The sequence below is a fragment of the Octopus sinensis genome, linkage group LG2, assembly GCF_006345805.1.
Source record: "Octopus sinensis linkage group LG2, ASM634580v1, whole genome shotgun sequence".
Lineage (NCBI taxonomy): Eukaryota > Metazoa > Mollusca > Cephalopoda > Octopoda > Octopodidae > Octopus > Octopus sinensis.
Genome location: NC_042998.1, coordinates 177,647,247 through 177,659,183, shown reverse-complemented (window position 1 = coordinate 177,659,183; position 11,937 = coordinate 177,647,247). Strand labels below are relative to the sequence as shown.

The following is an 11,937-nucleotide window of genomic DNA, read 5'->3' as shown; positions in this document are numbered from 1 at the left end:
ATCTACCCTATGATTTTATAAATTTAGTGATGTTGTAAACCTCAAACTGGCCAAAAGGACTAACTGAAATAAAGTGGCCTATCTCATTTGTCTTAACATTGCAATAACAGAAAGTAGGTCATTGGCAAATCTAGTTTTCAGAATGGAAATGAGAGAGCCTCAAAGATGATTACAAAGGATTGTTTCAATCATTTGAAATATATTAAATTTGAAAGAGAATGATAAAGCATAGCTTAATGAGTTTAGATAGATTTCACACTTACTAAACTGTGTAGGTCCTTGCAGATTGAAGAAATCTATATAATTGATGTAAGGAAAATATTGGCAGAAAAGTTATTTCAGAGGGATTCAGTTGTATGCAGGAGCTACAAGATGGAGAATGTTTGCAAGCTTTGGAGATAAGGAAGTAGGGATGATGATGAGAAGAGACAAATGCTTTGAGTTGGTTATTGTGAAGTAGGTATGCAGTTTATTAGTACAGAGGAACTTGAAGAAATGGGAGGAAGAGTAGAGAAAAGAAATAGCATGTTGGCAAATGAATCTTTGCAAATTAGCCAAATGAAGTTTGGAATATGTTAACAGGGCACAATTTTGTAGAAAGTCAGTTAATGTGTGTGTGTGTGTGTGTATTTCTGTAAAAAAGGAACCTAATCTTTGAGGTGCAGATTTGGCATTGTTATGTGAGGTCATCACGAAAAATCATCAGCTAGTGAGACTTAATAAATACATGTAGCAACTTTCAGAGCTTCTGGTTTGTGTTCAGGGAGGTGTAGTGCAAGACTGTTTCCTTGATATTTATAGAAATTGCTTGTATGTTGTTGAAGAGATTAGGGGTCATATTTCCATTGGAGGATATGTTTGAGCTCTCTATTTGTGGAAGCAGTGCATGCATGAAGTGAGATATCTACATTATGTGATGATATAAGGAACCATAAGGAGAAATATTTACAGAGGAAAGTCTTGGAGTTATAGATAATAGCAAGTAGGTAAGTAATGCATAGAATGAAGAGTGGGTGGTGCCTTGAATCATGAAGTGTATCAGTGTTGATGGAAGGGAGGACCATCAGTGCTCATTAAATTTGAGTGGTTTGACAGGAAACTTTTGATTTCAGAAAAGTATCAAACCATGAGGTTAGGAGCAGAAGGAACACACACTTAACTATAAAGGTTCTCATACTAGACATGATCTTTAAAAACTTTACTGATGTTAAGGACACCAACAATGCTTTTGCCAAAGTTTTCAATGCTGAGAAAATGTGACGTCTTTGGTATATATAACATTTAGTAAAAATTAAATAAAAACTAGAAAACTGTATGGTCCCAAAATGTCCAGTATTCTAGTATATGTTTTAATTCTTTGCAAATAACATTGTAACTTCTTGTAAAAACTGAGTGTCTATCATATTGATTACTCAAAGGATTTATTACTTATAGTTGCTAATAATAAACTTATTCTTCCATAATTAGTGCAAAAATTTTAATAGTGTACCTAACAATTATTTACAAATAAATCTGTGGATTATTTATAACATGAAAAATATTGGATCTGGAGTTGTTCTGATAATTCAAGATATGAACCTCCTACTCACTATATGTTATGAATAACTATGTTTTGTGTGTAGCAGTCCCTCTGCAATAGAACTTAGCTGCTGATTACTGCAACACTACTAATATTGATTTACCTGTCCAGTTGTCCATCAACTTTTACAAAACTGGAATAACAAACTGAAAAGTGCAGAAACATTTGAGCATCTTTCACTAATGCTATTCAGTATGTTTAGTGAGATGAATGACATACACTAGCTGAGAGTGGAAAGCATTTTACCTTCTGTCAGAAATATGTGGATTACTTAAAGGTATTATAAATTTACAAAAACTTCTGAAATACTACCTTCATGCACCGGCCTCTACATATCCTTGTATATGAATGTTGCATCAGGTTAGTGTTTCCATTTACTTATTTATCATTCGTTGTTTGTCTCAAGGGATAACTATTAAAACTATAAATAATCTATATTGTTTTCTTCCCTCATTAATAAATGAATTTATATTTGAGAATTACCTTTATTATTTACTTCAATCGCTAATATTCCCAGCTATTCACTTTGATTTCTAAACACTGCTAAATAGTTGGCATTAAGACAGATACTATAAACAACCTGTTATAAAGAGCCAACTGATAGCTGAAGCATTAGTATTAGTATTTAGTAGTAAATATTGAAGTTAAATATATTAATGAGAATTGTAATTTACACAATTTGTAGTTTGTTATCTTTCTAATATATTTCCTTGGGAATTTATAGAAACTTTTATTGCACAAAAAACACTATCACAGGTACTAAGCTATAGATATTAGTGTTATATATATTTATATTTTTAAATACAAAGGCTTAGATTATGAGAGTAAAAGAGGCATTTTTTCATTACTTATATGCATGTACAAAGGGCATTTGTAAGAATTGAAAAAGTTTACTGATTATGTGTCATAACTCTACTTCACATGCAAATGGCATAATAAAAGCAATATATATATATATATACATACACACACATATACACATACATGTGCTCCACCCACACTTAACAAGAAAACTTTTTACACACCTTATCCCAACAAACCAATATATATATCTTCTCTTCTTCACATTTCCTCCTGTCATACATTATGCCTAGCTCTCACTCCCCAATCCTGTCCTCACAGCCCTGTTCCTCTGTATTATTGTTATCCAGTACTTCCCCCCCCCCCACTCTATATATACCCAGGTTTTTGCCACCTCCCCTCTGCACTCTTTAATCATTCTTCCTTCGCAGTATCCTACCACTTATGATATGGCGTTCAAACCTCAAGGGTATGCCCAAGCACTTGCCACCATCTATATCTCTCTCCTCCTTTACTCAACCATCCCATTTATATTCTGATCCCTATCCCTTGTGAATATGCCCGGCACTTAGCCATCATCTCTATCTTGCTGTCTCCTACTCTCTCTCTCTCTCTCTCTCTCTCCTTCTCCTGCACTTTCCTCACGTTGCACCTGTTTCTGTCTTCATTCCTGGTCTCTCTCTAACCCTCTCTCTCTCACCTTGTACCTCTGCTATGGCAAGATACTATGGCCTACTTGTTACCAACTCTCATGTTTCCAAACAAGATAATATCACCCAGGTGTGTGTTCAAGGAAAACATGCCTGGCAATGCTTATTTACAGTTTGTGCACAATTCCAGCATAAAGAACAAACATGCACATACATCTGCACACACATGATGAACTTCTTTCAGGTTCCATCTGTCAAATCCACTCAAAAATCTTTGGTTGGCCCAAGGCTATTTTAGAGGACATTTGCCCAAGGTGGGACTGGAATTAAAGCAACATGTTTGCAACAATACATACATATTTACACACACTCACACTCATTTTATTAGTGGTATTTCAAATGTTGCTGTGTAACTCTCAGTTCATCTCTGATAAAGCAACCATAGGTTATCCAGGTAGCTACCTGAACATCTTGGTGCTGTGTCACATTGGCAATGGATCTGTCAAATCTCGCTCATAGTTTTGAAATCTACTCGGAATTGGAAGATGGTTGTATAAATTAACTGTATTGATGTTTATGATTTCTCTTGACTAGAATTTTACATGGTTCCCTCTCTGTCTCTCTATATAGTTACTGTTATCTAGGTGACCAAGTTAGTAGCGGTGGTGGATGCTCTGAGAGCGTAGCTGTGAGAATAAGATTAGGTTGGGCAAAGTTCAGAGAGCTCCTACCTCTGTTGACAACAAAGGGCCTATCCCTCAGAGTGAAAGGCAGATTGTATGATGCCTGTGTGTGAACAGCTATGGTGCATGACAATGAAACACAGGCTGTGACAGCCGAGGACATGCTTAGGCTTGAAAGAAATGAAGCCAGTGTGGTTTGCTGGATGTGCAGTGTCAGTATGCATGTTCGACAGAGTGTAAGCATCTTGTGAGAAAAATTAGGCATAAGGGGCATCTGATGTGGTGTGCAAAAGAGACAACTGCACTGGTATGGTCATGTGATACATATGGACAAAGACTGCTGTGTAAAGAAGTCCTGATCTCTAACTGTGGTGGGAACTGAGGTAGTGGTAGACCCAGGGAGATATGGGATGAGGTGGTGAAGCATGATCTTTGTACTTTGAGCCTCACAGAGGCAATGACTGAGACCTTTGGCATTATGTCGTGCTTGAGAAGAAGACCCATCAAGCTGCGCAAAATCGCAATCATGGCAGATACCGGTGTCACGCAAATGGCACTCATGCCAGTGGCACATTTTACATCCATTACACACTCAGAGTAGTTGGTGTTAGGAAAGACATCCAACCATAGAAACCATGCCAAATCGGGCTGAAGTCTGGTACAGCCTTCCAGCTTGCCAGCCCGCATGGACAGCGGACGTTAAATGATGATGATATGCGTGCGTGTTTATATATACATATATATATACTCTTTTACTTGTTTCAGTTATTTCACTGCGGCCATGCTGGAGCACCGCCTTTAATCGAGCAACTCGACCCCGGGACTTATTCTTTTTGTAAGCCCAGTACTTATTCTATCGGTCTCTTTTGCCGAACCGCTAAGTAACGGGGACATAAACACACCAGCATCGGTTGTCAAGCAATGCTAGGGGGACAAACACACTCACACAAACACACACACGCATATATATATACATATATACAACGGGCTTCTTTCAGTTTCCGTCTACCAAATCCACTCACAAGGCTTTGGTCGGCCCGAGGCTATAGTAGAAGACACTTGCCCAAGGTGCCACGCAGTGGGACTGAACCCGGAACCATGTGGTTGGTAAACAAGCTACTTACCACACAGCCACTCCTGTGCCTATATATGTGTATGTGTGTATAAAGTATAACAAACTAAGAAAAGGAACTCCTTCAAAGGTGTGTGTAAAACATCCAATTCACTGGTACATCAGTTGGATACCACACAAATTAAATAGAGATTCAATTGACAATTTAATAATTTATTTATATTATAACATAATATACTATGAATATAATGTAATACAAGATAATATAAAAAACAAAAGAACCAACAATTTCTTTTGACTTATATACATTATTTGATTTATAACAATTCAATTCACTTATATAAGTCTCATCAGAGCTTTGGTTTAAAGACAGATTAAATTCTGTATGAAAGGATGCTGCATTGTAACAAAAATTTTACAATCCAGCATTATTTCACGAATTGAATAATGTATATAAGTTGAAACTGATTGTTGGTTCTTTTGGTTTTTTAATGATTTTTTTAATGCTATCTTATATTTATATTCATATAAATAAATTATTGGATTGTCAGTTGAATCTCTATTTAATTCATTATTTATATATACATGTATATATATATATATATATATATATGAATTAACAGAATGAGATAAAAATCCAAGGCTGTGAAAGATTTCAGACATTTATAAAGAGAAAGTTTTACAGCTGTTTCAGGGATATTTTATATATCCCTTCATCAGAGACGGTGTGAGAAAATGGTTAAGCAATAGTTATTCCTAGATAAGATATTAAATAGAGAGTGAAGTGGAGGAATGAAAACAGACGTAAGATATGCAGGGATATTGTATCTGCAGTTCCATTATTTAGGCAGAATGGTATACATATAAAATTGCTGTACCTTGTGTGTAAGTTCCAATAGTGTTTAAAATTGATCATTCCAAGCATAGAGTTTGTAAACAGTGTTATTGAATCGAGGGTTTGTGTGATGGCAGTTATCAAACTAGTTACGAATTGAAGAATTGTGGATTTATATAACCAGTGATAATAGTATTTCTTTGGATAGTTCTAGAAAATTTTTTAAAAATACAATTACAGTTTCATGTGGATAATTTATATGTGTATGTATGTATATATATATATATATATATATATATATAGTTGAAATTTATAGAAAAACAAAAGACAAAGAACAACAAGCAAGTGTATTAGTTTGACACTCGGGAAAATGAAAAGGTTTTTTATGTTTCAAGCCTATGCTCTTCAACAGAAAGGAATAAGAGAAAATAAACAGAGAGAGAGAGAGAGATTGAAAAGAACTTGTAGATTTCAGCAGTCCACATACACACACATAGTTTGTGTTGCATTAAGAAGTGGTGTATGGTGTCAGAATTTTCAATTTTAGTTAAATATAACAAGAAATAAAAACAACAGTTGCTTTTATATAATTTGCTACATTAACACACATTTACATGTACATAAACACAAAAACACATACACCTATTTTTTTTTTTTAGAGGGTTCCAGTAAGAAATCATGTTCTTTTTTTCTCCCTCTTTTACCTCTTGATCGTTGTTGTTTAGCCTTGATTGAGGAAGGCTGTGAAGAAAGAGATCTGGAATTTCAGTATCCAATATGTGTTCCTATGATGATGGGTATGATTTCTAGCAGATCAAGCAGTCTTATTGAGGCTCATTCATTGGCTAATTTAACTATTAGCATTTTGCTCATGTTCTTATGACAGTGTTTGTATTTGTGTGTATCTGCAATTGTGTATCTATAAAATTTGATATTTATCAGCACCCATTTCTTGTCAAGCTAAATCCACAAGTCATATTATATTTGGGACTGTATATTCTTATTTCAGAAAATTAGTTCCTTTCTCTTTTACTGAAGTATACAAGCATTTCAAAGGTAAAAATGGTGTTAGAATACCTTGTGTTTGTGAATACTTTGTTTCAGTCTTTGGCTTGTAGCTATGCTGAGTTGATCATAACAATTCCATTACCTACTTTTTTAAGTCTGGAATTAGTTACTATTTGCAGGACTGATACGCTACAGGTCTTAAACACTGAGTATCATTCTCCGAATGATGTTGAAGTAAAGACAGACTTGATGATAAATACGTAGACACACATGTGTACGACAGATCTCTCCACAGTTTCTGTCTATAAATTTCATTCACAAGGAAGGCATTGGTCAGGCCACAACTACAGGAGAAAGCACTTGTCCAAGATTCCAAAGAGCTAAACAACAACAACAACAAGCACCACTACAAGGAAAAGATATCTTAAATATTTAATAAAGCTGGTTCTTATTTTTATAGACTTCAGCACAAAAGAAGACTGCTTAGTTTGTATTATCAGCATAGATTGAACCAGTGTGTCAGTCCTTAAAACTATTATAGTTGTTATACTTTTTATTATCCATTTCTTATTTTCTTATTGTTTCTCATTCATACAGCTCAGCATTACTCCCAACCACCAGATGTGACAAGCAATGCCTCCAAAAGTATGCGTGGGGCCGACAGAGTTAACCGTTATGGTCAAGCACATGCATCTTCGATCAGAGTTGGATCTACTCAACTTTCCACTTTTGAAGAAGAGCCAGGTGAGTTTCTTTTAGAATATTTCCATTGTTATGTTCATCTTGCTCTTTTCCTCTTTCTGTCTCTCTCTAGAATTTTGTATCTTTCACAATATAAAATATACTTTCTGTGCTGTTTGAAACTCTCCAGTTTTATATTTTAAGTTGAAAATTGTTCATGTTGTATTTGTGCCTTCCTAAACAATATTTATCAATTACTATTAATTTTTTCCTGCTTTGATATGGCTTGATTTGTATGGCAATGTTTGCACATGAGAGAACAGTCTACTTTCATATCATTCTTCTTACGTAGAATCTGCAATCTTTTCCCTCTCATTAGTTGTAAATTAGAGGAGTTACAAAATGTATTTTATTAAATTCTTACTACTAAAACAGTGTCAAAAGTTTATCTAAGATATTTGCTTTGAAAGTAGCTGGCATATTATTTACTAATTTTGTTACTTCTTCCCATCAAAAACTTATTTCAATGTTTCAGTTGTTGTTGTCTAGTGAAACTTATTTCAGTTTAATTTTTCTAAATTTCATTAACTATGACAGATATTTTATTATTTCGTAAAGAAATATACATAAGATTATAATTTAATCTAGAATTTGGCCACTTTGCATATTCCGTGTAACCAAGAAGACTTACTTGTGCAACTTTTATTGCAATAGAATTCATACATTTCTTAAATCTTATATTAACATGAATCACTGTTTCTCAGTTTATGTAAAAATAAAATTCCTCATTTTATTAGCTTTAAATTTTAAAGTTCTAAAGTGGTTTTCATATTGAACCATATTTGATCTTCATTTGCAATGGCAATCTAGTTGGTTTCTCAATTCTAAACTAGGCTTTATGTAGGCTAGCAAATAATTACTACCATCATATTTTCTCAGATACTTTTTTGTAGTTTATTCAGTTTAGCTAGTGACTTAAATGGGTTTGAACTACTTCTTACCATACATTATTTACATTTGACAGATATTTGTCCTCATCTTGTTTGTTGTTAACACAGCATTTTGGTTGATATACCCTCCAGCCTTCATCAGGTGTCTTGGGGAAATTTCGAACCTAGGTTCTCATTCCTATGGTATCTTTCGATGTTGTTGTTATTATAATAATAATTATTATTATTATTACTATTCAGGTCACTGCCTGGAATCAAACTTGGAATCTTGGGGTTAGTAGCCCACGCTCTTAACCACTACGCCATATGCCCGTGGGTATATGGCGTAGTGACCTGAACAATAATAATAATAATAATAACATGTTTTTCTGATTAAAGGAGTTATGATGAGATAATGGATATGGCTTCTTGAGGAAGTTCCTGTCACATCTTGATACATGCCAAGATGGTATAGAGCAGTGGTTCTTAACCTAACTAGCAGCACTCTCTTGGGGATGATGTAGCCTCTCAAGGTGGATGTCAAATGTTATGGAGACACTATAGATCAGGATTTTACTTAGGAATAAAATATTATTGGGGAGTTAAAATATGAATTGGACATTGTGTTATCCATGAGCAGAACCATGACAGAAGATGAGCCATGGTTCAGTACATTTTTGTTATATAAGTCTTTATATCCTTTAGTAATTTCCATAAATATTTCTGTGGGTTGGTGGTACCCACAAAAACATCTTCAAAAAAATGTCAAATGCCAGATTGATGGTGTAAGAAAATATGGGTAATAAACCACTAAACAAAACTAGCTTCTGTTTGAGTAATCTGCTTTTTTTTTTTCTTCCAAAACATATGGGGAAGCTGTTTGTAAAATGCCATTTGGGAAGGTGTTAGGATTGAACTACAACAGGTTGGGAACCACTAGTATAGAGTATAAGTTTGTTGTGTTTAACATATAAACTTTAATGGTTATAGTTTGAATAATTTCTAGTATGGTGGGCTGGTAGAACTGTGAGATCATTACACAGAATGCTTTGTAGTATTTAGTTATGGCTCTTTACATTCTGAGTTCAAATCCTGTCAAGGTTAACTTTGCCTTTTATCCCTCTGGAATCAATAAAATAAAGTACTGGGATTGTTGATGTCAACTTACTCACTTCCTTCAAAATTATTTGCATTATGCCTATACTCTCTTCTTAATAAGGTAATTACAAGAAAAGTATTTAACCAAATGTAAATTGTTGTACTTGACCTGAAGACAGCCTTCAACAAAGTCTCTTGCTCCCTGATCTAGTGGTTACTATGGAAGCTAGGAGTAAATGAATGATTAGTGAACTAACAAAGAGTACACTGATGAATTTAGTATGCAGGTGGTAGTTCACCAAGTTTCAGCTCTCAGTCCTTTCCTAGTCATCATTGTCATTCCTGAGGAGTTCAAAACCCATTGTCTGTGGAAACTCTGCTGAATCTATCGTAGAATTAGAGAAAAACTTCCAAGTGTCGAAGCATAACCTGATATCAAAGGGCTTTAAAGTACTAGTAGGAAAGAAACCAAGCAGTATGCTAATCCTTTAAGGAAAATGCCTCTGTTTAATATGTAGAAAAGGTGTAGGTAGTTATTCTGTACTGTGTATCCAATGCAAACTATAGACATATGAGGTGCTGTAAATCAGTGGAAGATTAACAGAGAATGTAGATTTTGTTTGTGGCAAATGCACAAGAGCACTAAACTCTAACAATACATGGGAAATAGATTATCTTGAATGCTCAGGAGTTCCCTTGAGGTAGTAGATAATTTCTATTATTTAGGTGACCTAATTAGCAGTAGAGGAGGATGTTCTGAAAGTATAGTTGCGCACACACACACACACACACTTTTATATGACAGGTTTCTTTTCAGTTTCCGTATATCAAATCCTCTCTCAAAGGCTTTGGTTGGCTCAAGGCTATTGAAGAAAGTCATTTAACCCAAGGTGTTATGTAGTGGGACTAAAACCAAGAACACATTCTCAACCATACAACTACACTTGCACTTACTATATGGATGTAAATGATCATGTTGGGAAAATACCTTGCATTTCTGTGTTCTGAGTTCAAATCCTACTTTGCCTTTCATCTCACCAGGATTGATAAAATAATATACCAGTTTAGTACTCGGGTTAATGTTATCAATTAAATTCCTCGCCCTTCAAAATTGCAGCCTTATACTTAAATTAGAAATCATTATTATTATTGTTATTTACATGTGCTACATTCTTATCCAAGTGACATCTGTTAATTCTTCTCTGCAGTTTTATCTAACTACAGTTAGGCCCCAAAGAATAAAAACAGTTAATTTGTTTTTTGATAAAAATTTTTTATTTTTTTTATTAGTGGAATAAAAAGAAGTCATCACACAAAAAAGATGTTAACTTATAAAATTTATCTAATGAAAGACCTTGTGTCTAGTCTGAAAAATATTCAACATCTTCAACTTTCACTTGTTCTACTTTCGTTTGATTCTTTGCTTTTGAAAGATGAAACATTTGTGTGTCTGTTTGATATGGTATTAGCTGCTTGACTTAGGATCATTACTAATTCCACATCTTTGAAAAAGTACATTTTGAAATTTAGAGCTTGTATATTTTGTATTTTAAGATATGACCTTTAAGTGCATGCAGGCATGCTTGCTTGAATGAAATTTGTGACAAATGCTAGCAACATAAAACAATGTTGTGAGGTTAAAACTGCAAGTTAGTGAGAATATTTCTTAGAGTGGAGATATCAATACAAACTCAGTTGGATGTCTTCAGTTTGACAGTACTTTGTACTCCTTGTCTTTAACACAAACTAAATATATTTTCATATAGAAATAGCACCATCCTATAATTCTGATTAAAAAGAGAAAATTAATTGCCCAAAATATAGTGCAGGTAGATAAAATATAATAATGACTGAAAAATAGTTTTAAAATGGATTTTCACTGCTAATGTTTGACATTACATAGTGCTTCTTTCTGGTCTTTTCTAACTAGATTTTGAAGATGTCTTCTTTCTCCTAATTTTTAGTGTAATCACTAAATATTGTTATTCATTGTAATTGTCAACTCATGCTTTAATAGAATTTTTTGTGTATCTAGAATTATTATAATTTTTTTCTCTGATTCTCTAATTTTTTTACTTTTCATTTGCATCTTATTTTATTTAGTGGTTAGTGATGAGGGTCTTTGAAGGTAATTCATATAAGAAAATATGAAATATTTTGTTAGCTCATGAAGTTTAGTTTATAAAATTACATTTACATTTATACTTAAAAAAATAATGTTGTATGCTTGTCATAATTGCAGTAGATCTTTAGAAGATTTTGTTTTGTCTTGTTATTTTAATGATCTGACATTCATTCTTTTCATCAGTTAAAGACTAAGATGACTTTGATAGGATTTGATCTCACATCAACAAAACCACTTTGCTACATCATAAATTTCCTGTTATTCCTGTATTTGTGGAATGAGTGCCATTATGGTTCATACGTTTTTGCTAAAGTAGATATGACAAGGAGAATTCAGTCCCATTCCTATGGATTTACATCTGTGTCAGTAACAGGATATTAACTCATTAACTATAAGTTGAGAATATATCATATTCATTCTGCTATGTCTCAATGTCAGTATTTTTAAATACCCTCCCCTCCATATACTATTCCATA

At 33.8% G+C, this 11,937-nt stretch overlaps 1 protein-coding gene across 15 annotated transcripts in view; it reads left to right on the top strand.

Annotated features, from left to right (window-relative positions):
- The window catches only part of LOC115232477 (disco-interacting protein 2 homolog A), a 262,193-nt gene that overhangs the window by 172,944 nt on the left and 77,312 nt on the right, over nucleotides 1-11,937 (top strand). For all 15 annotated transcript variants that reach the window (XM_029802370.2, XM_029802375.2, XM_029802363.2 and 12 more), the window contains one exon: nucleotides 7,226-7,372. In XM_029802370.2, coding sequence (XP_029658230.1) covers nucleotides 7,226-7,372 — 147 coding nt within the window. The remainder of the gene's footprint in view (nucleotides 1-7,225; nucleotides 7,373-11,937) is intronic.